The 27,815-nt window shown below is 35.6% G+C and overlaps 1 protein-coding gene across 1 annotated transcript in view; it reads left to right on the top strand.

Moving 5' to 3' along the window:
- The window catches only part of FAT4 (FAT atypical cadherin 4), a 175,987-nt gene extending 153,470 nt beyond the window's left edge, over positions 1–22,517 (top strand). The window contains exons 11-17 of the mRNA XM_030313110.2: positions 1,246–1,553; positions 5,855–5,940; positions 6,800–6,979; positions 9,902–10,026; positions 11,906–12,123; positions 16,406–16,667; positions 19,455–22,517. Coding sequence (XP_030168970.1) covers positions 1,246–1,553; positions 5,855–5,940; positions 6,800–6,979; positions 9,902–10,026; positions 11,906–12,123; positions 16,406–16,667; positions 19,455–21,319 — 3,044 coding nt within the window. The 3' untranslated portion in view covers positions 21,320–22,517. The remainder of the gene's footprint in view (positions 1–1,245; positions 1,554–5,854; positions 5,941–6,799; positions 6,980–9,901; positions 10,027–11,905; positions 12,124–16,405; positions 16,668–19,454) is intronic.
- The last annotated feature ends 5,298 nt before the right edge of the window (positions 22,518–27,815 follow it).

Here is a 27,815-nt window from a genome sequence, read left to right as displayed (position 1 = left end):
ATATCATATATTTATGATATACAAATAAATGTATGAAATATTGACGATAGATATAATTTCTATTATATGTTTGCTTTTTCCTTCATGCGGCTAATGTTTAGAAATAACTCATATGCATATTTCCTACATATTTATGATTATTATCTCAACCTTGACAGAGAAGGAAAAGATAAACAACACAGGCTTTTACAGCAACTTCTAGGCCATTTTAATTTAAAGAACATTTGGATATAAAATGTGATGTAGTCAAAACAACTAGACAATCAGTAGATCTGGCCTCAAATTCTGGCTCTGTCTCCCATGGTTTTGTGACCTCAGGCGAGTTTTAAATATTTTGTAAAATGATGGCATTAGTTTCTTCTAGCTTAACAATTCCCTGACTAAATTTAACACATTTACAAGAGATATACAGCCAAAATTAAGGAATGGAACCTTTGCCAGTTAATAAGAATCATGATGTATTGGCATGGGTTAATTTTCCAATCATTTGCTACAGTCTACTAATATTTGTGGGAAAAGAATTTTGGCGTAGCACTGTAACATCAATAAAACTCATTTTTCAAGTTTGAAAAAGAACCAGCACAAACAAGTGGGGATACTGGATTTCAAAAAAAAAAAAAAAAAAAAAAAAAAAGCAGGAAGCTATTTTAAAGTAGCCTGTTGTAAATCATACCCAAAGAAGGTATAAAGCAAGACAGAGATAAAAAACTTAAGACAGTTATTTCCTTTCCTAAAAGCAGTGGTTCCCTAATCTAGTGGCTCTCGAAAATACCATGAGTATAGTGATTAATTCTTTTTGAAGGTCAAAACAAAATTTACCATCAATTGGATTAAAATTGTTTTTAAGAATTAAGTATTGTAAGGGAAGTATCTCAGTTGAAAATTACAGCATATTAGAACTTTTAAAATGGTGACAAACTATTTTGAAAGTTTTCCAGGGAAGAAATAACTCCAGACATACTCCATTCCACTAATTCTAATTTTTAGAAATGGGACCTACTTAGGTATGGTTTTTAGTTGGCCAAAGAGAAGCAAGTACAGTAGTTCATCATCTCTCATATGCCTTAAAGATCACTGATTTGTTCTATTTCAATTTAATTTAGACAATATTCTTTGGAGAATAATACAAAATAAGGCTGGTAAAGCCTGATTCATTATTGCAACATAAAAATATTTTAACCAAAATCATTTACTGAAACTTCACTGGAATTTGATGTGTCAATTTGTCAATTTTTTCATCTACAGGTGTCTTTGGAAAGCACTGTGAGTTGAACAGTTATGGATTTGAGGAGCTGTCATACATGGAATTTCCCAGCTTGGACCCCAATAACAACTATATTTATGTCAAATTTGCAACTATTAAAAGTCATGCTTTACTGCTTTACAACTATGACAACCAGACAGGGGACCGGGCTGAGTTTTTGGCCCTTGAAATTGCTGAAGAAAGATTAAGATTCTCTTATAATTTAGGCAGTGGTACATATAAACTCACCACTATGAAGAAAGTGTCAGATGGACATTTTCACACTGTGATTGCCCGGAGAGCAGGAATGGTAAGACATTTCATTTTACGTTAAAACTTGTTTTATTGTTGTACATCCAGTCAATCAGGCCTTCAAGTTAAAGCATGAATTAAGGGTCAAATTTAACCATTTTGGTATGAACTACAGCCACAAGTAGGTAATAATCTTTCTTTTGCTCATGACAGCTATGCCTGTCACAAAAAACAACTTGTCTCAAAAATAATAAAAGGAAGCAAAGTAAATAAAACATCCTAGTGCATAAATATTCCATTTTATACATTTCCTATATATGTTTAAGGCCATGTCAGAACTGTACTTAAAATGGCTACTTTTGTAAGTATCCTTGTCCTAACTGAAGAAACAATTTAAAAACAAATGAAAAAAACTTTTCTGTAAATAAATTACTGATAAAAGATGATGCTGACACATATTCCAAAACAGTAGTGAGTAGTCCTTACTGCACTTAGCTCCTCAATATGCTGTCATCTGTGAGGTCTATCACATGAGACTGCAATAAAATGAATTTCTTTTTGCTGACTAGCTAAAGTATTTTTAGAATTATAAACTCAGTAATATTCAAGATTTCCATATTATTCCACTTAATTATATGGCTCTCATGTTACAGTAAGACGGTATGTATTTATTTAGTACTTGTGTTCATTAAACAAGTATTTTTTTTCTTTAAAAAGGAAAATGCATGATGTATTTTACCTGTAAGTGTTTGAAACCATTTGATACAGAGCAATACATCTAGAATGGAAAGACGCACGCACACACACACATACACACACACACACACACACACACACACACACACACATATATATTTACTTACTTACCAACTGTCTCTTCATGGGGGCATTTTCAACAACTATCAAGGGTTTTTGAAAAAGTAAATGCTAACAAAAACTATTTAAAATATTTTTGGATTTTATCATCAAACTTCTAAAATGATAACTACTCTTTAAAATTTACATTCTACCCTACATAGAAATAGAGTTAAAGGTTGAAGTCATGTATTAAAATAAACATTTGGGGCACCTGGGTGACTCAGTAGATTAAGCATCCGACTTCATCTCAGGTCATGATCTCGTAGTTCATAAGTTGGAGCCCCTCTGCTGTCAGTGGGGAGCCCACTTTGGATCCTGTATTCCCTCTCTCTCTCTCTGCCCCTTCCCTGCTTAGGCACTCTCTCTCAAAAATAAATAAATATTTAAAATAAAAATTAGCCAAAAGAACAAAATAAATGCTCTGAAATCATTTTTTAAATGAAGAAATGTGATCTAAATGATTATAGTTTTATGTCTCAGCTCTGTGACAATCCAGAAAAATATAAAAAATACAGTGAGTTATATAGTTTTGAAACTGATCAAATGAATCATGTATTTGTCTGACAATAGAAATTTTTGGGCACTAAATTTTGGGACCACTTTATATTGTTGGACTACATATAAGAAATTTATAGAAAGAACATAGAAAATATTTCTGCTATTTTTTCTGTGATCCACAATTTTAAAAGAAAAACTTTTGTGCCCTTCTTAATTACAAATTTCATAAAGCCATAAGACAGGAGGAATCTTATATTGATTTTTTTTCTGACAAATATAAATAACAAACAATCTTTATCAAAGGATCAAATTCCCCATTTGTTTTTAGCAGTACTTTAAATCCATGTGGGATTTTTTGGGGTTTTGTTTTGTTTGTTTTGTGTGTGTGTGTGTGTGTGTGTGTGTGTTTAATGGCATCAGATACAATGGCTTTTCTCTCCTCCACTCTAATATAACTTAGAAAAGAAGATTTTAAACAATTTTTTAAATACAGAGACACGAAGGACAAAAAAAAAAAAAGGAATGATGATGGATATAAAGATGACCAGATGATTTTATCAACATCATCAAGGTTAGATGTTCAGATATTCATCCACTGATATCTCCATATCCATTGTGTTACATTCAGGGTCTTACAAGACTAGTAGTTGTAGTTTATTAAAATATAAGTGAGGAAACAATAAAAGTATTAGTGAAAATTTATGAATCATTTAAATTATATATTATATTACTTTATATATTGTCTTCCATTTTCTTATGAACTTGGTATTAATATTCTGTAACTATAACTTTATTCTAACATATATTAATTTATAAAATGTTTACTTAAAAAATTACCCCCAATATTCTGAAAATGAGACCAAAACGAGAATAAAATTTAGTAACAGTAACTTATTTTTTTAATGTTTATTTATTTATTTTTGAGAGAGAGCATAAGGGGGGAGGGGCAGAGAGAGAGGGAGACACAGAATCTGAAGCAGAGAATCTGAAGCAGGCTCCAGGGTCTGAGTTGTCAGTGAGGAGTCCAGCCTGGGCCTTGAACCCACAAACCACCACATCATGTCCTGAGCCGAAATCCGAAGCTTAACCGACTGAGCCACCCAGGTGCCCCTAGTAACAGTAATTTAAAACATTGATATTCTAAAAATATTTTTTAAAAAAATCTACTTGAAAAATACTCATTTGGAGACTGTATCTGATAATAATTCAAGATGGGTTGTGTTTGAAAAGGGGGTTGGGCAGAAAATCAAAATGTGGTCTATAATGGGAATAATATCTCCACATTTTGGTATTATTGCAAGGATTAATATAAATTATATCTAAAATTTTATATATTGTTATATATTTTACATATAGTTTCCTTTATAAAAATGTATATATTTTATATATTTTTAAATATTTGATATTAAATAGGTGCTTGTTGAATGTTAGTCATCCTGAGTTTTCAAAAACATGGCTCCATACATCCTTTTGAGGTTAGAAAAAAATGTTTTAATCTCAATAAATTTTAATTATGAGTAGTGCCTAAAAAATCATACAGACTTCAGTGAATTCTAATAGGGGTATAACAAGCAAATCTTGGCAATAATAATTTTTTAGGTTAGTAATAAGTTAGTATGCACCTTCCTGCCTGAGCTTTTTTAAACCAGCCTAATACCAAACTAGTATTCTCAGAGGAAGACCTTTAGGAGAATACAAATTTAGAAAAGTCCAATATTCCTGATTATCCATTTACTCTGGCATTATTGAAACAGACAGAATTAGAACAAGCATATGGAGTCTGGTATCGATATTGTATATTGGGGCTTACATTAGCCACAATGATTTCCTAATAATGACAGCATCCTAATGGGGCATAGCAGGTGGGAGATAACTATATTGCTAAGATATTGTCAACAGACATTTATGTAGAATAGGTGATTTTATCTGATGACTTCCAAGGCCCCTTTAAATTTTATGACCATTTAATTCTATCTAAATTTAGGACTTGGGAGCAAGAGGGAAAGCAAAAAAAAAAAAAAAAAAAAAAAAAAAAAAAAAAAAAAAAAGAGGTACTCTGTGTATGCTAAAAGTGATAGAAGAAAAATTCTTTCAGTTCATTTGTAGTATGTGGCTATCAAGTTTTAAATAATACCAAATGTGGAAAAAAATACCTTTGCCATTAGTACTTCACTCAGAGGAAAAAAGTTATCTTCCTATTTTAGAAAATACCCAAAAGAAGGCCCTTACTGGATTTTGAATCTGTCATTTTCTACAGTTCAAAGGGATTTTGTTAGAAACTGGCAAAATCATTAACTTCTCAGCTTTGAATCACTGAATAGACAGGATACAAACATGTCAATTTACAGCAGTACTGGTAGAAAAATTCAACAGTACGAGAAAGCACATTTAACTCTGACGATTAAATTGCATAGGGTGTTATTCAAATAAAACTTCCCCTCAGACGTTCTGTATCATGAAGCTTTTAGAAAATCAGAAAATTATGTTAAGATTTATCAAAATATTATGCCACTATCTAAAGTGTTTTTTTTTCCTAGTTGAATCATTCATAAATATCTATGTGATATTCTCTAGTTGAAAATATCAACTAGATGCGAGAGAATCCCAAGCAGGTCTGCACCGTCAGCATGGACTCCGATACGGAGCTCAAACTCACAAACTGTGAGATCGTGACCTGACCAGAATTAAGCACTGGACTGTCAATTCACTGAACCACCCAGGTGCCCTATCGGTTTTTCACTTATACACAAGGGGCCTGGTGAAGATTTTTCAAAGTACTTCCTACTTCTTATATGTAATAATGTCACAGTTTTAGACATGTAAAAGAAATATGTGCCCAAAATTTGATATTATAGGTGTATTATGTCATTATATACTAAGCCAAAATGTTATCACGACTTCAAAATCATGTCCACGTAGAAACAAGTACTGGGCAGTGTTGGCCGTAAAGGACAATAGGGACAGCAGAACCCAGGATGAATGTTTCCTTCTCCTACTTTATAGGCAGCTTCCTTAACTGTGGACTCTTGTTCCGAGAACCAAGAACCAGGGTATTGCACTGTCAGTAATGTGGCAGTTTCAGATGACTGGTAAGTAAAATTATTCGTTTGATCTTACTATTACTTGACCTTAAAAAGGAAATTCTGCATTTACAAATAATTTTATTATGCTAAGTGTTATGAGAGTTTACAATATTTTATGCTCTCCAAAGGAATTTTTACTCTGTAAATAAAAAGTTAATAATGAGTATAAAAAATATGTAAAAATGGTGTGACACGAGATGGGAGAGATGAGGACAAATAGAGGAAGGAAAGACTAACATGGCCTGTGCTCTTTGAGTAGATCATGAAATTGTTGCCTATGACCTGGGTCCTGCAAGGCTAGTCTAAAGATCCCAGTCTTTACCTCCTTTGGAAGTTGTATACCACAATTATCCACAGATACTTTTCAATGGCACCTCAGGAAGAGACACAGAATTATGCCACCTAAAACCTAAGTGATGTTAACAGAAATAACAACAGAGAAAAATAAATATTGACATATCATCTATGATATTAATTAACATATTGGCATTATTATCATCTTGTGGGGAAGAAAAATGTATAATCTAACATTAATATTATCTAACATTAATATAATCACTATTTCTGCTGCACTTTATCTTCTCTCTGATGTTATGCTGCTTCTTGCTAATTCAGCATTGTTTTATACATCCCATTTGGCTAACTGAAAATATCACTTCCATAAGTTTTATTATTTTTCATGCCTTGAAAACATAATCCTGTAGAAATCTGTAAGGGAATAGGCATCAATAGGTAATATTTTCCATTCAAATTTACCACGCTATAACACATGCCAGAAAGTTATATTCACTCTTTTTAAAGCTAAACATTCTACTGAAATCTATCATGTTGGAGCTAATATACTTATCTTTGCTTTCTCATGTAGGACTCTTGACGTTCAGCCAAATCGAGTCACAGTTGGAGGTATCAGATCCCTAGATCCGATCCTTCAGAGGAGAGGACACGTGGAAAGCCATGATTTTGTTGGGTGCATAATGGAGTTTGCAGTCAATGGAAGGCCTCTGGAACCCAGCCAAGCTCTGGCAGCACAAGGCATCCTAGATCAGTATGACAATTTTATTTCTTATTATTTTAAATAAAAATGAACAAAATGCATGATAATTGAGCATCCAAAGCTGAAATTATTGTGACCACAGTTCTAAAAGTATCAAATGTTTTACATTGTTTTGAATTTTAAATATTCATTTCATTTAATTACTTATTTAATTTAATTACCACCAGCTAACTTTTACAGTTAACACAGAAATTATTTGAATTAATTAACTTATTAAATTTAAGTATTTACTGTTTGGTATAAAATGTGATATTTACTTAGAAAATTAACTCTTATTTTCTGGAGTGTAAGAAAAATATACGTATGCTTTTATGCCTATATACGCTTCAAAACAGTTGTGAAGATTATAATGACAAGTAGATGAATCACATAGAAAAGTATCTGCCACATAATGATGTATAAATGTTAGTAATAATGTATACAAAAAACCTTTTGATATTAAATAGCTTTACATACAAACATATATTTTCAAAATACACCTTAGTACACCTTTAACAAGCAATAATTTGATTAATTGTAAAACATTTTATTTTCCTATGTGCTTATTGGTTAAGGTTCCCTGCAATGATTTTGGAATTGTGAAAATAACACACTTTATTTTAAAAATTAATCTTATTCATAATGAAAATTGGAAAATTCAGAAAAATATAAAGTATCCTATGCACCACCCAGAGACAAACACTCTTAACCTCATTGTGAGGTTCATGACTGCCTGCTGTTCCATCATATGAATGTGCCCTATTTTAACTATTATTATACACTTTACTTGTTTCTAATTTTACTAATATATTAAAAGCCCTGTGGTTAATACTATTCTTAATATTTTTAGTCTATTTTAACTTTTACAACCATTTTATGAGATAGATAATATTTATTTCTGAGCTACTCAGTGTTTTAAAAACTTTCTCAAAGTCAACAAGCTGGTGAGTAGCAAAGCTAAGTCTTGAATTAGGCACTTGGGCTGAGGTTAGTTACAAATAAATGAACAAGGCAGATTCTTGCTCTGGAGGAGTTCATTGTCTTCAAATTCGTGATTACTAATCTCTAATGCGGCCATGATTTTGCGTGGCAACATATTCTATTCCCCAGTTTAATCATTTGCTCACTTTTCTCAATTACTTTCCAGCCTCCCCTTTTCACATACCCCAAATATCACTCCTGTACCATCTTTCCCAGCTAATGAATTTGCTTCCTACCTTGCTCAGAAAATGGAAGCAATCAAAAGAAAACTTCCAAAAGCTTATTCCTCCACATTTGCCCATGCACGTGTGCATCCCATGGTCTACATTGCATCCTATTACTATGAACGAACTGCTCTTATTCCCATAAAGACCAACCCCTTTTTATGTAAAAGGCTCAGTCCCCTGCAATGTTCTAAAAACAATAGTCCAGCTGTCTCCTTGGCATGTCTTTCCTCATTTAAATCCATGCTGCTATTTCTCCCATTTTATTTTTTGTAAAAACTTTATTAATCCCATTTTACTCTCTAATTACCATCCTCTCTCTTTTTGAAAAATTGTTCTTTGTCAAAGTGATCAATAACCTTTGTGTTGCTAAAATCAATGGTCAGTTCTCATCTTCTTTGAATTCCAATGTTCATTTCTTCCTCTCCCTAAAAATACCTCTATCAGCATATGATACAATCCTGGTTTTCTTTTTCTCATCTGGTTGACCCCTTCTCTTTTGTATATATATTCATTCTTTAAATCATGTTTTATAGCCCTTGGTTTTAAGTACTAACTTTAAAACTGGTGACTCTTAAATGGTTATCTTCAACTTGGCCTTTCTTCTGCACTTTAGACCCTTCTATCCAACGGACTACCCAATATCCTATGTGTCTTTCTAACAAATATCTCACACTTAAGTTTAAAACTGAATTCGTGGCCTTCTTTCCCAAAACCTTCTAAATCTATTTCTTCCACAGTTCTCTCTGTCTTAAATAATAAGTCAATCAGCCAAAACTGTTCAGCCAAAACTTTTAGACTTACCTTTGATTCTTCTCTTTCTGACATACTTCACATCCAATCTACCAACAACCACAATGACATTTAAAAACAGATGTTCGTCCTAAGCCTGACTGACAAGGCCTTCATGATCTAGCCTCTTTCTCCATTTTCTCACTGTATTACATATGCTTCTTTTCTTGTTCACTCTGCTCCAACCATACTGGGCCCCTCGGTGTTCCTCAAACATATTAGGTACAATTTAACTTTCTTACTTGCTGTTTCCTCTGTCTGGAGTGATCTTCTACCAAATATTCTTCATTCTCTCAATTTGTTTAGGTCTTTACAAAAATATGTCCTTCCTTCGCTGATGAATCTACCCTCCATCCTAAAAAAAAATCTCTCGATACCCTTTGTCTAACTTAATTTTCCAAAGAACTTTCTTTGTTCTAACATATTACATATTTACCTAATTTTTGTTTTGTTTTGTTTTGTTTTTTGACTGCCTCCTACACAAGGAAAAATAAATACTCCACGACATGTGGATTTTTCAACACTTTGCCCCCATGCTTAGAATAGTATGCTTGTAATTGGCATATGGTAGACATTTAATAGACATCAGTTGATGAATTGTCTGGAGGAGATGTATAAGCAAATAAATATGGGGGCCTTAGATTACATTAACCAAAGATGTCCTACTCAAATAAGAATTAATTTAAAAAATAAATTATCACCTCTTTTTCTGTATTGTGTAGGATGTTATTTGGTTTAACTTTCTCCTTTTTGAATGAGGCAAGCCCTGTGTTACAGCTCCTAGTTTGACTAGATGCCCCAAATATAGTCGTAACTTGAGTTTCCAAGAAGTGAGTGCATGAAACTAAGCAAGTTAATAAAAGCTTATATCTAGTTTTAACAAATCCCCCACACTTTATTTTGTGCCTTATGAGTCTTTATTATTATTTCATTTTAGATGTCCCAGACTAGAAGGTGCTTGTACTCACAGCCCCTGCCAACATGGTGGCACATGTACGGATTACTGGTCATGGCAGCAGTGTCATTGCAAAGAAGGACTAACTGGGAAATACTGTGAAAAATGTATGCAAGCTGTTTTCTCTTCCACTGGAAATTATAGTAATCATGAAAAGTATAAATATATGCACTTAAATATGTAATTATATTCAAAGAAATTTTTTCATTCTAACTGTTGAAAATAATAAATGGGTAACAATTAGAAACTATAGTGACATTTTACATTTATTTTTTTAACCTGAGGAAGAGTGATAGTCTTTCAGAATTATTTACTAAGTTGTTAATTTCCATTTTATGAATTTATGAATTTAGCAAAGCTAATTTATAGGAATGCTATACAAATACAAGGCCAAGGACTATATTCAGGTTTGGGTCTAATATTATCTGCCTTTAAGGAATATTTCTCCAGTAAATATTTTGTATGTGGTAGAAAAATGTAAATAATAAATGACCAAACACTGAGTTCAAACCATCATACAATGGCAGTATAATCTATTACAATTAAGGGTGATACTTGCATTTTAATTTACAATTATTAGAATTGGTTTTGAGTCTTACTTTTTAAATCTTTGTATGATTAGTTGTTTTTTAAACCCTACTACTGTTTTTTAATAAGACGCTAGAGGCGTTCAAGCCATCATTAGAACACAGCATTCTCTAATTTCAAGCTGTACATCCCACTAACTAACCCTAATGGAGTTTCTTCTATAAAATTTGCCTTATTTTCAAGTATATGGTTAATACTCAAATCATTGCAGTTATTTGACCACTTCCCAAGGAGTCCTAATTATATTATAAGAATGAATATAAATTCATGATCACGTTAAGGGTATACTGTAGTCAAAAAGATCTTACTAGCAGAAGATATAATCATATTGAATTAGGATAACATCAAAACAACAAAAAAGTATGTTGTCAGATAGTTTTTTCATTAAGTAATGAGTATTTATAAGTAGGAATCCAGTTATGCCTGGAACATGAAATGAGTCATCGGCTTGAGAGATGTCTGAGGTTCTTTTTTTTTAATTGAGATATAATGCACATACTATAAAATTTAGCTCTATAAAGTATATAATTCAGTGCTGAAACCCTTTTGAGCTCATTTGCTTTATGTCTTTTCTTTAGCTATATTAACTGTTATGATAACAAACTTCTAAAGTTCAGTAGTGTGAACATTTTACCAAATTATGATAAATTATAATTATACATTACAGTTACACATAATGATAAATTAAATTCAACATGATTATATGATGATTGCTAATAATAAAATTAATACAAATTAAATATTTGTTCACTTCTTTGTCCAAATTTCTAACATGCTAGAGACTTATGATTACAAATCATTCAACTCTGAACACATTTATAAATTTTGGGAATAAAGTAACACTTATTATAAACACATTTGCAACTCCATGTTTTTAACAGGTGGTATCTCTATAAGTATTCATGATTTATATGCTATACCAAATATTTTTTTTTTAATTTTTTAATGTTTATTTATTTTTGAGACAATGAGAGAGATAGAGTGAAAGCAGCAGAGGGGCAGACAGAGGGAGACACAGAATCTGAAGTGGGCTCCAGGCTCTGAGCTGTCAGCCCAGAGCCGGTGGCGGGGCTCATAGTCACGAACTATGAGATCATGACCTGAGCCAAAGTCGGACCCTTAACCAACTGAGCCACTCAGGTGCCCCTGCTATACCAAATATTTTATTGAATATTAACCAAATGATTGATTCTGATTTTGATTTAAGCATTTGAAATTACCTTATACAGTAATTCACAAATGGATTTTTTTTTTTTTTTCCCAAGAGGAGGCTTGGGGAATATGGATTCCAAAAACATGATATTTTATTGTCCTTTTTTATAATTTTTGTCACTTATAAAAACTTCTTCAGAAGCCAAATGGATCCATTCATTTTTCCCTTTCTTCGTTGCCTTTCAGCTATTACTCCTGACACTGCGTTATCATTAGAAGGCAAAGGCCGCTTGGATTACCACATGAGTCAGAATGAGAAGCGGGAATATTTGTTAAGACAGAGCATACGAGGTGCCATGTTGGAGCCTTTTGGTGTGAACAGTCTGGAAATAAAATTCAGAACAAGAAGCGAGAATGGCATTTTAATCCATATCCAAGAAAGCAGCAATTACACTACTGTGAAGGTAAGATAAAAGCTAATGGTGACTTCACTTGATTAGACCGCCTGCTGTGTCATGATTTAAATCACTTCGCCCATAATTTCTGTCCTTTTCTTTACAACCCATTAGAGTTCCGACTAATACTGGGCACTATTCCAATATCATCTATCTTAACTATTCCCCAGGCATTGGCCAGAGTAACAAAGATCTGAATGGTTTGCTTTCTAAACACTTTTGTCTTGGTTTAGAGTAAAGACCACTGCTAGGTAGGCCAGGATAGAAAGAATTTGTTGCAATCTATTTTGTCAAATAAAAATTTATATTGCTTTTCTTTCTCTACTTTTAAACAAAGTAAAACAAAAAGATAATGTGCTTTTGAAGTGAAAAAAAAAAAAAAAGCTCCAGAAATTATTCCAAACACTGACATGTTTACATTAATTGGTGGGACAAGAATAAGAAAAAAACATTTTTAAGTTATCTGGCTTTATTCTGGAGCATATAGTCAATTAACTATCTAGGTAAACCCTGTGAAATTAAGTATCTTTGGAATTATTGCAAGTTAAATTCCTCCTGACTACCCCAAATAATTTCTAAAAACATTGTTTTTAAACATTCTGTTTTATGAGAACAATGTATTGATTTATCATTAGGCTTTTACATAATATTTTGAACTATAAATGAGATGCTAACCCAGTGAATAATTTCCCAAGATATGCATTTTCCTTCAGCTTTTAGCTTCTTAATTCTAAGACTATTATATTAGTCTGCTTTCTTTCCCACAAATAAGACTTCACCTTTTAAATCATCAGTTTCTTTTGACTGATTTTGATTAATATCATTTTGATATTATAATTCCACTCATAATTTTTACATGAATTTTGGTAAATTCTGAAGAAAATAAACTCAGACATCCTGTATTCTCTTCACCTATAAATTAATATTTTGAACATTACTAAAAGCTTAGTTCATGAAGAAAAAAAGCAATATGCATAGAGAATTACTCCATTTAACTCACATATAATATTTAAAAATAAAACAGACATTCACCTCTGAACTTCAGCCTTTTTATTCTTAAAATTTCTCTCCATCCAAGTCAACTCTGGTTGTTATGCTGCATGCACATATCTTTAGGAAGTAGTACAAAAAATATTTTTAAAAATCTTAGTCCTCACAGTCCAGTCATTCCCAACTGTGGATGATTTTACCCTATCTTTCCCCCAGGAGACATTTGACAATGTCTGGAGGCATTTTTTATTGTCACAATGGGGAGGGGGTGCTACCAGCATCTAGTAAGTAGAGATCAGATATGTCACTAAATATCCTACATTGCACAACGCAGTACCCCAAAACAAAGAAGGAATCTGGTCCAAAATGTCAATAGTGCCGAAGTTGAACAACTCTGCTCTAATCTAGTACAAAAGAACATCTTCAGGTTATAAGTTTACCTCCATATTCAACCAAGGAGCCCAGTTCAAAATTAATAAATGTACTGCAAAACAAAGCGTCTATGTCATTATATTATGATTTTATTTGGTGTTTATAATTTGTATTGGAAAGTGTATCAGAACCAAAGAAAGTGGAAGTACAGAAAGACGTAAAGCTTCACAGTCTACAAGAAACACTTTTTGTATGCGTTGAGAGGCTTTGACATTGAGGTCTGTGCATTATCTGTTAAGCTGCTTCCAAGTCCTCGTGCCATTTAAATGACATATGAAATATTTCTGTACATTATCTCTTTAAGCCAAGAGATACAAAATACAATGTGGTTGAAGAAATCAGAGAGAGAATATTTTTTTTTCCTTAAGGAAGAAGCTGAATGTCAGGATCCATTTTTGTCACCATAAAATCTTGCATTTCCAACAGGACGGCAGCATTCAACTTCTCCAGATATTCTTACATTGGTAGCAAGCACTTAGAAAGAGATTTTTTTCCTGAAGGAAAAGTAAATGCTAATGAATAAAAATAATGACTAATGCAGACCAAAATGCACATTTCTTTTCTATGAATATTTTGAAAAGCAGCTTTTCAGAGATTAAGGGGGTTGGCAGGTAAAGTAAGTAGATTAAAAAACCAGTGAATAAAGAGAACAAAATAGATGGAAAGAGAATGGCTATTGTAAGTAAGCAGGCAAATTATTCGGATGACAGGAATACGATCTACTTGCACAGGCTAGGAAGCTAGTCAGAAGGAACTGTTACTTTTCATTTAGTTTATCGGTGAGTAAGGCCCCTGGTTTTTTTCCTTCTTTCTTTTGGCTCACTTTCTGACAGTTTCTTTCTGACAGTTCCTTCCTTCCTTCCTTTATTTCTTCCTTTCTTTCTTTTGTTCTTCATTCTCTACATCAATCCATCTTTCTTCTCTCTCACACACACACAAAGGAATCAAGATGATCATTTTGAACTTAGAAAAGAGAGTTGGGTAAATGAGATTTCCAATGGTTTGGGGGGAGTGTCAAGAGTGAGTAGCAATAGCAATGTGAAGAGAGAGGAGAATATGTAGAATAGAGTCTGTTCAGATAAAAAAGACATTAGGTAGAGAGAATATTAGATTGAAAAACATAAGGAAGCATACTCATGTCTAACTGTGCTGATGGTATATTTAAAGTGTTCTGCCAACCTCCCTTCTTTTATGGCATTTTGTGTATCTCCATATTTAGAGTTCTGTAATAATGTAAGATTACGGACTCTATTTCTGTTCCAAATCAATCCTATTTTCTTGATGTGTAGGTTTTTTTTGTTTGTTTGTTTGTGTTTATTTTTAAGCGGGCCTAAATGTATTGTACAGAGTTGGGATGAGGGATTCGGAGGTCTAGATCAAAAATAAATAAATAAATAAATAAATAAATAAATCTATGGATAAATAAAACCAAGCAAAAATGAACATAAAAAGTGAGCATGATGTTTTGAAGTTAGGAAGGATGCAAGAGCCGAGTAGAGTATTAGTGGGGAGAAGCAGAACATCAGGAATGTTACAATGGGCACTTAGGTTCTTGTTCACCCTACTCTATGGTGTATTCTAAAGACTCTCATCAGATTTGGTCACACAGAAGGATGCCAGGGTTTGATCAGGTAGGAGGGAAACACAGTGCCGGGAGAAGGCTCTTCTCACGGCTTCTTTCCAAAAGGACTCTAGGTATCACCAATGACGGGCTGCTATTTTCAACGTGTGTTTCATGAGACATTGCTCACTTGATGAAATGTTATTGTCATTTAACCACAACTCTCTTTTCTTTTCCCATCTGAATTTGGTACTGAATTATATTACCATCTAGAGAGACTCTTTAAATAAAATCTTACAGTATGAGTAACGTATGTAAATGTGTTAGGCATATTTTCCACAGAGTAAAAATGAACTGACTTTTAGTTCTACCAGATGTGTTTGTTGCATGTAGAAATAGCATCTGATCCGAGTGACAAAATCACTGATCCATCCATTCATTCCTGTCATTTGATACACAGTGCCACTTCATCCCCCAGCCCAGGCACCAGCTCTGTCTGGCAGCATGATGGGATTATGCTCTCTGAACCAAATGTTCATGTTGCCTCATAAATTATTTCATTTTCTAAAGTGTCTCCTCAGAATACTGGAAACTTGGTAGCTGGAAACTGGAGTAGGAGCATCCTGTTACCCAATGTTCTACTGGGCAAAGTCAAAGAAACCAAATATCCCTTAGATAAATTGTAAAAGGCAGTCTAAGTGAAGACTTTCCCAGACACCTCATTATTAGGAATTCACTCATAATTTTCATCTGAATAAATGATATAAACAATGGGCATGTTTTCTTCTAAAATTCCAGTGCATAATAGATAACATATAAAAGAATTTCTTTTTGTCTATTTTTCCAACTATGTTTCATTTTTGCCTAAGCATTGATGCTTCTTTTTTTGCAAGTAGTTTTAACATTTTTTGATCACTGTGGACCATTTACTAAACTGATTGATTCTCTATACTTGCCGTTGTGATTAAATTATAAGTAATTACAAAAAGGTATATTTTACTTATCTTTAAATGGGTTTTCACTCCATTATTATCTCAGCTGTGTTCCAGAAAATAATTTTAGGCATCTTAAAAAATTAGGTATAAATATAATAACAACTTGAAAACTATTAAAACTATTAAATATGAAGGTATATGTTACCTAAATTTGTAGGGGAAGTATGGGTAAGTATACTCTGATATAGCCAGACTCTTCAGCTAGCCTGTTAGCTTTCAGTTGATCAATATTGTAAGTTTCATTTCATTTCTATTCTATTTTTACTCAAGCACATCATAGCTTAATTGAACATTATTTTAATACATTTTACAGATTAAAAATGGCAAAGTACATTTTACATCAGATGCAGGAATTGCTGGGAAAGTGGAGAGAAATATCCCTGAAGTTTATGTTGCAGATGGCCACTGGCATACTTTTCTAATCGGAAAAAATGGAACAGCCACAGTACTGTCCATCGACAGAATATATAACAGAGATATCATCCACCCTACACAGGATTTTGGTGGCCTCGATGTACTCACTATATCTCTTGGAGGAATTCCACCCAATCAAGCTCATCGAGATTCCCACACAGGTAAAAAATGCTTGCGTTGAGCAAAAGGAAAGGTAAAATTATTCCTATAAAAGTAGTTGGACTTCTGATAATATCCATTATGACTATTCTAAGTCTCTCATAACTATCTTTAAGAAGTCTATAATAGGGGCACCTGGGTGGCTCAGTCGGTTAAGTGTCCGACTTCGGCTCAGGTCATGATCTCGCAGTTTGTGGGTTCAAGCCCCATGTCAGGCTCTATGCTGACAGCTCACAGCCTGGAGCCTGTATTCATATTCTGTGTCTCCCTCTCTCTCTGTCCCTCCCATGCTCACTCTCTCCTTCGCTCTCTCTTTCTCTCAAAAATAAATAAAACAAACAAAAAAAAAGTCTATAATAAACGATTGGTCATCACTTACTTTATTTTAGTCATTTACATTTGTTCTACCAAGTTCATAATTCATCCCATGGTTCTTCCCTTGTCCACCAAACACTTATTTATCCATTCATTCATGTGTCCATTCACATGGCAGATATTACTGAGCCCTGTACTTGGCATTGGGAGTACAATGGTGGGCTAAATAAATAGCTACTCTCCTCATACAAAACATGGCCAAGTAAGGAAGGCAACATTGATCAAACCATTATACAACTAGATGTATTATTTTAAAATATGAAAAAGAATGTGAAGAAGGAATATAGAATTCTAAGAGATTTCCAAAAAATGAGAAAGGGAAATTTCCATGGGAAATTGACTATTGGTACTTAAAATGAACTGTGAAGATGAAGATGGGAGAGTATGAAAGATTAATTTACATTGATAGGAACTTAACAAAAAGTAGATAAAAATCATAGAACCTGACCTATTAGCACATTGGAGACTGATGTCATCAGGTAACGAAGGGAGTTGAAGAATGAAGCAGGGCCTCCTAGACCATGTTGCATTTTTGGGTTTACTCTCAGGACAGTGGGAAGTCAATAAAAAATTTATGTTAGGAGTGTCAAGACTAGACAGGTAGCGATATTAACGATCTTCCAGATTACAACATGGAGAATGCATTGGTGGAGACAAGAGTGGGCTTGCATAAATTAGCTGGGATGATACTGTAGTGATCTAGGCAAGGTATTATGTGAGTTCTGACTAGTGTGGTGGCAGAGGAGTTTACAGGGAAGTAAATGGGGAAGAAATTTTTTTTAGGAATTAGAGTAAATCAAACTGTTGATGATTGTGGTGAAATTCAAGACGGTTTCTGACCTGTCAACTAGAAAAAGGGCAGCACCATTGAAAGAGGAAACTGCAGAGCAGTGGAGAGAGAAGCCTGTCTATGGGAAATATCAAAATGGTGGTTTGGGACACCTGGCGTTTGCACCACCTTTGAGAAAGACTTTTGGATAGATGGGCTATAATCAGGAATGGACACCAGCTGGAAATACATATTAAGAGTTAGCAGAGTCAAGCAAGTAACTGATGTACTGGTCATGGATGTGATAACCTAACATGAAGGGGTCGATTAAAAAGAAAGCCTGGAGCCTTAGCTTGAGCAACTCTAGGAGTCAGTGGTTGATGAGAGGAAAATGAAACATGAAAGAGACTAAGTCATAGAAAAACAATCTGTAGAGTAGGAACAAAAGCAGATGTTACAGAACCTTATGGAAAAAGTGTATCAGGTATGGAAATGTCACTAAGGTGGAAGGATATATCAAATACGAAGAAAATTGGAAAATGCAGGGGAGGGTGATGGACTTAAGGCACAAAAGTATAAGTTCAGGTCACAAGTTGTTCTTATATACTTAGCTTATTTTAGAATATGGATGATAATTCATTTGGATGTTTTAAGAAACAAGCCGAAGTAGATCATACTCTTTTGTTAGTGTCAAAATCAATTCTTGGGCTCTGGGACAGGGGAATTAGCAATATTAACACACTCAAGTTCAACAAAGAGTTTCTCAACCTTAAGAAATAATAATAATTACTACCCTGTAAAGAGCCATTTAAGATATGTTTTCCTAACTCTGCCTGTCCCACCTCATGAAGCGTTCATGCCACAGTTATACTCTATAGCCGCCCTCTAGATGACCGTAAACCATTGTAATACCTAAGATTTTCCCTTTGCTCTTCAAGAACTTATGTTCAACTCCTTGGGAGCAGTATCACCTCCATTGAGAATGCATGATCTAATGATTACAACTATTAGCCTAGGGGCACCTGGGCGGCTCAGTGGGTTAAACAACTGACTCTTGATTTTGGCTCAGGTCATGATCTCAGGGTCATGGGATCGAGCTCCATGTCAGGCTCTGCATTGGGCATGGAGCCTATTTGGGATTCTCTCTCTCTCTCTGCCTCTGCCCCTCCTCTGCTTGCACTGTCTTTCTTTCCCTTTAAAAATATTTTTTAATTTTAAAAAATTGAGAAAAAAGCTATTAACTTATTTTTTTGTTCTTTATAAGTTTTTTAAATACATTTTATTTCTATGTATGCAATTCTTGATATATATATACTATAAAAATAAGACAAATAGATAATCAAATTAATAAAAGAGGGAGTAAAAGGAAACCTAGCCTGTCTGAGTCATTTATAAATTTTCAGAAAGAGCAGTATCTGAGCAATTCTCTTCATACTTTTGTCATGGAAATCTTATATATCTTACTAAGTTATGTCATAAGACACACAGAGTTATTGACTTTGGACTGGCTGATGGCTCTGAGACTGTGGTTTCTTAGCTCTTGTGATGTGATTGGGAGGCTTCTTTTTACCATAGCTCAATGGTGCAGTGTTTTAAATGCAGCATTTTCTCTAAAATGCCTTACTGCTCCTTCTCCCCCCTACAGGTTTTGATGGCTGCATTGCCTCTATGCTGTATGGTGGAGAAAGTCTTCCTTTCAGTGGGAAGCATAGCTTGGCCTCCATCTCTAAGACGGACCCCTCAGTGAAGATTGGCTGTCGTGGCCCGAACATCTGTGCCAGCAACCCCTGCTGGGGCGACTTACTGTGCATTAATCAGTGGTATGCCTACAAGTGCGTTCCCCCTGGAGACTGTGCCTCCCACCCATGCCAGAATGGGGGCAGCTGCGAGCCGGGCCTGCACTCTGGCTTCACATGTAGTTGCCCAGAGTCCCACACAGGGAGGACCTGTGAGACGGTGGTGGCTTGTCTTGGGGTCCTCTGTCCTCAGGGGAGAGTGTGCAAAGCTGGAAGCCCTGGAGGGCATGTCTGTGTTCTGAGTCAGGGTCCCGAAGAGATCTCCCTGCCTCTGTGGGCTGTTCCTGCCATCGTGGGCAGCTGTGCGACAGTCCTGGCCCTCCTGGTCCTGAGCCTGATTCTGTGTAACCAGTGCAGGGGGAAGAAGACAAAAGACCCTAAAGAGGAGAAGAAACCGAAGGAGAAGAAGAAGAAGGGAAGCGAGAACGTTGCTTTTGATGACCCAGACAATATCCCCCCCTACGGAGACGATATGACTGTGAGGAAGCAGCCCGAGGGGAACCCTAAGCCAGATATCATTGAGCGGGAAAACCCCTACCTCATCTACGATGAGACTGATATTCCCCACAGCTCAGAAACCATCCCCAGCGCCCCTTTGGCTTCGCCGGAGCAAGAGATAGAGCATTACGACATCGACAACGCCAGCAGCATCGCCCCTTCAGACGCGGACATCATCCAACACTACAAGCAGTTCCGCAGCCACACACCTAAATTTTCTATCCAGAGGCATAGTCCCCTAGGCTTTGCGAGGCAATCCCCCATGCCCTTAGGAGCAAGCAGTTTGACTTACCAACCTTCATACGGTCAGGGTTTGAGAACCAGCTCCCTGAGCCATTCAGCTTGCCCAACCCCCAACCCCCTGTCTCGACACAGCCCAGCCCCTTTCTCAAAGTCTTCTACTTTCTATAGGAACAGTCCCGCCAGGGAATTGCATCTTCCTATAAGAGATGGAAATACTTTGGAAATGCATGCTGATACCTGCCAACCTGGCATTTTCAACTATGCCACAAGGCTGGGAAGGAGAAGTAAGAGTCCTCAGGCCATGACCTCTCACGGTTCTAGACCAGGGAGTCGCTTAAAGCAGCCAATTGGGCAGATTCCTTTGGAATCTTCCCCTCCGGTAGGACTCTCGATTGAAGAGGTGGAGAGGCTAAACACCCCTCGCCCTAGAAACCCAAGTATCTGCAGTGCAGATCACGGAAGGTCTTCTTCAGAAGAGGATTGCAGAAGACCATTGTCCAGAACAAGGAACCCAGCAGATGGCATTCCAGCTCCAGAATCTTCTTCTGATAGTGACTCACATGAGTCTTTCACTTGCTCAGAGATGGAGTATGACAGGGAAAAGCCAATGGTATATACTTCCAGGATGCCCAAATTATCTCAAGTCAATGAATCTGATGCAGATGACGAAGATAATTATGGAGCCAGACTGAAGCCTAGAAGATACCATGGCCGAAGGGCTGAGGGAGGACCTGGGGGCACACAGGCAGCAGCACCAGGGGTTGCTGACAACACACTGCCCTTGAAACTTGGGCAGCAAGCAGGGAATTTCAACTGGGACAACCTTTTGAACTGGGGCCCTGGCTTTGGCCATTATGTAGATGTTTTTAAAGATTTGGCATCTCTCCCAGAAAAAGCAGCAGCAAACGAAGAAGGCAAGAATGGGACAGCTAAGCCCGTCCCCAAAGATGGGGAATCAGAGCAGTATGTGTGAACTTTATGTACTGGCATTGGAAAAACAGAAAAACAAGGAACACTCAAACCATTATAAGGTTGCCGACGAAGGGGTATTCCATTTGCGAAAGAGGCCAGTATGGACTGGTGTTGGAGGGAAACTTTAAAAAATAATAACCACAATGCTGCTGAAACAGACTCCAAACAAGTCTTTAATTTAAATATGCTTGGTTGAATTTCTTTTCCTGCATGCATCGTATTTTGTAACTAGTCATGTGGCATGCAGCGTTCGGAAAGTTTTTTTCTTATTTACCAATGTTTGATTTGTGATTTTTGAAATGAATACCGTTGCCATTGCAGAAATGAATTTGTGCTTTCACAGTGGGGTATGTGTATTGTTTCCATTGTGTTATCATCCTTATGTTTTGCATTGCAAGATCCTTGGGGTTTAACCAATCCTTGTAAAGTGTAGTAAGAGCCTTCCTCTTCTTGAATGAAAGACTAAGTATTAACACTTTCCAGAGCTGTAGATTCCATATTTGATGTTGCTCAGAAATGTCTGATATTTGAGTAGGTTTTACATGACAGTGGGTACTAAAATGAAGTCATTTTGTTCAGCACTTTAGAAGTTTCTTACAAAATTGTGTTAAAACTTCCGAATCTCTCTCTCTCTCTTGCTCTCTCTCTCTCTCTCTTTTTGTGAACAATTATGGTCATCTGACTTTCATCAGGCTTCCAATAGGAACAAAATGACTGCTTATTATCCTTAGAACACTGCTCCCTTCCTACCGTGGAATGATGTTCTCAGCAGCGCTTCTCAGAGACACTTTTAGAAGTTATTTATTGAAAAATGTTCTATGCTTTTAAAATTTTAAAGAATCGACCTAAAGAAAGCCTATGATTGGACTTTTCAGCCATTTGAAGTTTACCCCAAGTACCCAGTTTTTATAATTTATATAAAGTCAAATTTCAACTCTTCTTTCTTTCTGTCATTTTGTAGATCATTTTTTAATACAGTGTAAAAACTTTTTTTTACACCTAAGCTGTGTTTTTGATACTGATATTTTCCTATGCTGAAAAGTTTTCTTACTTTCAGGGAAGGTAAGAAAATACTTTTTTTACATTTGTTACTTATGTAACGTTCATATTTTTCACATTTTGATATTTGTAACATACTGTATGCTTTCTACTTGTAAATGCCAACAATAGAATTAAAATATTTATTTAAAATACTTTGCATTCACAGTGTATTTTCATCTTTCTTTACTCTTTTACGTCCAACCTGAATAATCTCTACTTGTCAACAGGGGTATTGCAAGTTGAACTACAAACGAGAAGCATCATTTTCTTTTAAAAAACCTGAGTATGGATAATTGCCAGAGCAGATATTTTAAGGTCATGTTAGTACATTCCTACCTGTCAGAGTTCTTGAAATTCCCTAGAGCCTAATGAGTCTAGACGAGGTTGGGTCTTTGGGGATTAAGTTTGTTATGAACCTGGTTTAAGCCTTCAGGCAATAAATGTTTGGACATCCCCAGCAGAGTATGCTCACTCAAGGCTAGCTTTAGACCAGGCTTAGAGTTTTAGGAACAGCAATGAATTAAAGCTAATTATGGAAAAATGTCTGGCTCTCATTTTCTCCAAGGACCCAGCCCCAAATTTTCTAGGTCGGATGGTGGGTCGGAAAAATGACACTGATATCTCTGCTACACATACCTGTGTTTAATTTATTGATCACTCTGCTGCATAAATTCTAAACACATTTTTACATGTTATCCTGGCCAAGACAAACCTCTACTTTTAAATAGTCACCAAGAGTGAAACAATTCAGAAGGGACTAGTCCAGAACAAGATTCATTTGTGTACAAAGAGTTGCATCTGAAATAATTGGATTTCTGCAAATTGATTGCCTCACAATCTCAGAACTTTTTGCTATTAAATATCTGCACCATAGCGAATATTTGTTCAGAATATTATCCTCTAACGTTGGCTGTGCTGTATTGAAAATTTTAACAATATGTAAAAGTTTTTAGTGCATGAAATATGTAAACGATTTAGTAAGTACAGTATTTTTAAATTAATACCAACAGATTGAGATACATGCCAGAATTATTTTGTCATTTAATAATGATGAGATTATTTTTTTGTTTCAGAATAGGAAATAAAATGTGGGTTTAATCGAAATTATAACATTCCTACAGTGTAGTTTAGAGACTGAGTGTAAGACACTAATCTAATTTTCTTTCTTTTTTTTTTGTCACCTGTGATGAGCCAACATGTTTTAGTATCTTTTTATGAATTTTAGTATTATGAACCAACTATGTGCCAAATATGGGAATATGCTGATTGCTTTGAGTAACTCAAAACAGAATACTTTTCTTTTCTCAAGAAACTCTGAAGCAGCTTAAGATGTCCTCAAGGATATAAATGCTATAATTGAGAACAGAGCTAAAAGCAAAAATGATAACCATCATTATAGCTAAGGGTTAAGGCCTCCGAACATGATGCCAAGATCCTGTATTCTAATTCTCTAAGAGTTCTTTGTGAGATAGAGAATTATTATTCCTTTGATTAATCAATCCCAATTTTGGAATAAGATAGGATTTTTATAAGAAAACTTCTAGTCTTTGGTTCCGCTTAAAAATCTTTTCCACTGAAGCAAGAACAATACTTGGAGCAAAACAAATCAGAAATGAATGGAATGAAAGTCTCACTTGAAACAGAGTTTAATACTTACTTTACTAAACTACAGAAGTGACAGAACATGCACTGTGGTGAATGTGGGGAGGGATTATAGGCAAACTGACAAGGTAAACACCCTCCAAAATTAACGGTGAGTAGTGAGCTGCACGTTCACGTGTAAAAATCATGACCTCAGAATTTTATTCAGCCCCTGCAATAGTTTATTGAATGGCCTGGAACACAGTCTTTGTTTTTGGGTCTCTTCCTGCAACTGTGTTGTGGAGAACAGCACTTTCTTTCAGTGCTGAAATGCACACTGAAAATGCCTCCATGAGCACCATGTCAGGAAAAGCACGTGACCACGCAAGACCCATGGGTTTAGAGTGGCAACACGGCCCAGGTCTCTGATCACTTAGCTCTTGCTGTTGCTGTTGTTTTCAAGGCTGTTTCTGGAAATTTCTAAATTGGCTAATATCATCAATAGTTTATCAGATCAATTAAAATCAATTTAAGGAAATGAAAGATCAAAAGGGCCTGGAGCACAACTTCTGTCTTACATGTCATTGTCACAATGTTTACCAACATCAAGGCTGATGAGAAATATAACTGGCCTAAACCACTGAAAGTTATGCCCCTTTTAAATATTTTATTTATAATGGAAAATAAAATATATCATCATGTGATTTTAACATTCCATCTAAGAATAAAGCACTATTTTCACTAAAATGCTTTTATTATTTTTTTGAATTCAACATTATAGTAAAATTAATCTGCAATAAGTGAAAATGACTCCAAAATTTTGAATCGGCAATGCAGCAATCCACTTTTTCCCTATTTTATGTTATAGATTTAATTAAAAAAAAATTTTTTAATGTTTATTTAGTTTTGAGAGACGGAGAGAGATAGAACCTGTGTGGGGAAGGGGCAGAGAGAGAGGGACACACAGAATCTGAAGCAGGCTCCAGGCTCTGAGCTGTCAGCACAGAGCCTAACGTGGGGCTGGAACCCACGAACCGTGAGATCATGACCTGAGCCAAGGTTGGATGCTTAACCGACTGAGCCACCCAGGTGCCCCTGTTATAGATTTAATTTTAAAAGGACTAACATTTCAAGATGACTGAATTTACGTTCCCCTAGGAAAAACAAGACTAGAGATAAAATATATTTTAGCATATATGTATTAGAGCTTTCAGTGTGAAATAAAAAGTCTAAATTAATTTAGTAAATACTCCTTAAAGATACTTTGTGTGAAATGTCACATCATTAATATATATGGTAACTACTACTGAGCCAAGCCAGTAGTTTTAACAGTTTATCAGTCCAAAAGGTATACACCAGTGTTATACATGAGTTCAATATTTTCATTTATTTTTTAATTAAAAATTTTTAAGTTTATTTATTTATTTTGAGAAAGAGAGAGAGAGAGTACGGAGGGGCAGAGAGAGAGACAGAGACTCCTAAGCAGCCTCTGCAGCTGTCAGTGAAGAGACTGATGCAGGGTTCAAACTCACAAACCATGAGCTTATGACCCGAGCCCAAATCAAGAGTCAGACACCTTTGGGGCTCCCGGGCAGCTCAATCGGTTAAGTGTCCGACTTCAGCTCAGGTCATGATCTCATTGTCTGCGGGTTCGAGCCCTGTATCGGGCTCTGTGCTGAGCTCAGAAACTGGAGCCTGCTTCAGATTCTATATCTTCCTCTCTCTCTGACCCTCCCCCTCTGGCATTCTGTCTCTAAAAAATAACTACACATTAAAAAAGAAATTAAAAAAAAAAGAGGCAGACGCTTAACAGAGTGAGCACCCCTAAAATTTTCATTCATTGTTAATGAGGGAAAAGGCATTAGGTTCCAATAAATTTTGGTGTGTACGAATAAATACCAGTAATTCTCTCCTAACATAATCTATGTATCTATGATAATCATTGCAAATAAATATATTCTGGCCTAAAGACCATGAAGTACAATATTCTCCCTCAACAGAGAAATTAATTGAGATATAAAAGGTCAGGGTCCTGGGAAAATCTATTTAATCACAAGTAGTAATTAGTGCCCTTTGCATGCCAGGCACTCCTCTAAATCATGGGATAAAATAGTGAAGACAACAGACAAAGCATCTTCCTCTATGGAACTTACATTCTAGTAAAGGAGGGAGACAATACATAAATACAGCAATAATTATAGAGTGTGGGATCTAGTGAAAACAAATGCTAGAAGGTCAACTGAAGCAGGCAAAGGGCTAGATACTGACTTGGGAATGTGTAGGCTATTTTAGTCGGGTTGATCAAGGAAAACCTTTCTGGAAAGATGACGTTTGAGCAGAAAGCTGAATGAGGCAGAAGAGCAAGTCATGGGTTCTCATGGATATTGCTGCTGCAGGTAGGGGCAATGGCATGGGGAAGCCCAGAATAGGAGAACATTCCATGTTAGAGGAGCAGCCAGAGAGTCGAGGGCCAGATGTTTGTCTACACATCAGCAAAGGCTGCACCACAAAAATCTTAGGGATGAACGGTCAAAAATAAGGGGCGCCTGGGTGGCGCAGTCGGTTAAGCGTCCGACTTCAGCCAGGTCACGATCTCGTGGTGCGTGAGTTCGAGCCCCGCGTCAGGCTCTGGGCTGATGGCTCAGAGCCTGGAGCCTGTTTCGGATTCTGTGTCTCCCTCTCTCTCTGCTCCTCCCCCATTCATGCTCTGTCTCTCTCTGTCCCAAAAATAAATAAACATTGAAAAAAAAATTAAAAAAAAAAAAATAAGAATAAGAATTCAGAACAGTCCCAGGAAGTTTACCCAGAGAGGTTACCATTGAACCAAATCTTCGTATATGTGCATTATCTTGCAAAATAAGAGCCTCTCTAAATGCAAAGTAGATCCTGAGAAAGTGTGTATGACCTCATTCTGCACTGGTGCCTAAGATCCAGAAGACAAAAGGAGAGACATGTATAACTGAGATAAATGTCTATGCTAACATTGATTGATTCATGCTATTCTCAGGGATGAAGCCAAATGTGTAGACATATCCACAGGAAGTGTGTTAAGATGTCTGAAAATAAGGCAGTCTGCTTCCTTATTGCTGAGACTTTAACATATCCAAAGTATGAGATATCTACTGATTAGAATTCCAGAAAATTTAATTTTAAAAACTGACTTCTATTTTTGTGAAGTGGCTCATTTGCAAGAAAAGGTTTTCAAATAAAACAAGACTTATATTGGTGGGGAGTGTGATGGCAAATAAAATATCTCTAAGACACAATGATAAATCTGTCTGAATTCAAGTTAACTAAGGCTTGTCCAAATGTCTCTTACTGAGTCTTTGTTGTAAGTGAAGTTAGCCTTCATCTTTGCAACACTAATACAACTTTTTTCAAATTCAAGTGAAGTGTGATGCACTGGGATTAAGACTTAAAGTCATACTTTTGCCATTTACCATAAAAACTCTTGGATGAAGTCTTTTCATGTACTGTGCAGTGTGCATATGCAGACTCATAATTACATTAAGATTCATGTAGGCGATTCTGACCAATGTGTAACTCACATCATATAGGTAAGCTAAGGACTCTTTGCCCATAATAATGGAATATGCTGAGTAATGACAGACTCTTCATACCCTCATGCAGTGTGTGATATGTTCAAGATAGATACACTGAAATCATTTGTGAGAGAATCTCCATATCTGAAGAACTGTAATTAAAACAAAAAGACCCCCAGAATATTTAAAAGCACAGTTAAAAAAAAATGCACGCATAAAGGCAGATAATTTCCAGGTGGCCCATTTTGGATACTTCTGGTTTTATTAGTTTATGAATCAATGTACCAAACCCTCAAATCAGGTTGCAAAGTATAAAGTACAGTCATCCTGGTA

This window comes from Lynx canadensis, chromosome B1 (genome assembly GCF_007474595.2).
Source record: "Lynx canadensis isolate LIC74 chromosome B1, mLynCan4.pri.v2, whole genome shotgun sequence".
NCBI lineage: Eukaryota > Metazoa > Chordata > Mammalia > Carnivora > Felidae > Lynx > Lynx canadensis.
The sequence above is the reverse complement of the archived record's forward strand: the minus strand, read 5'-3'. Positions and strand labels throughout refer to the sequence as shown.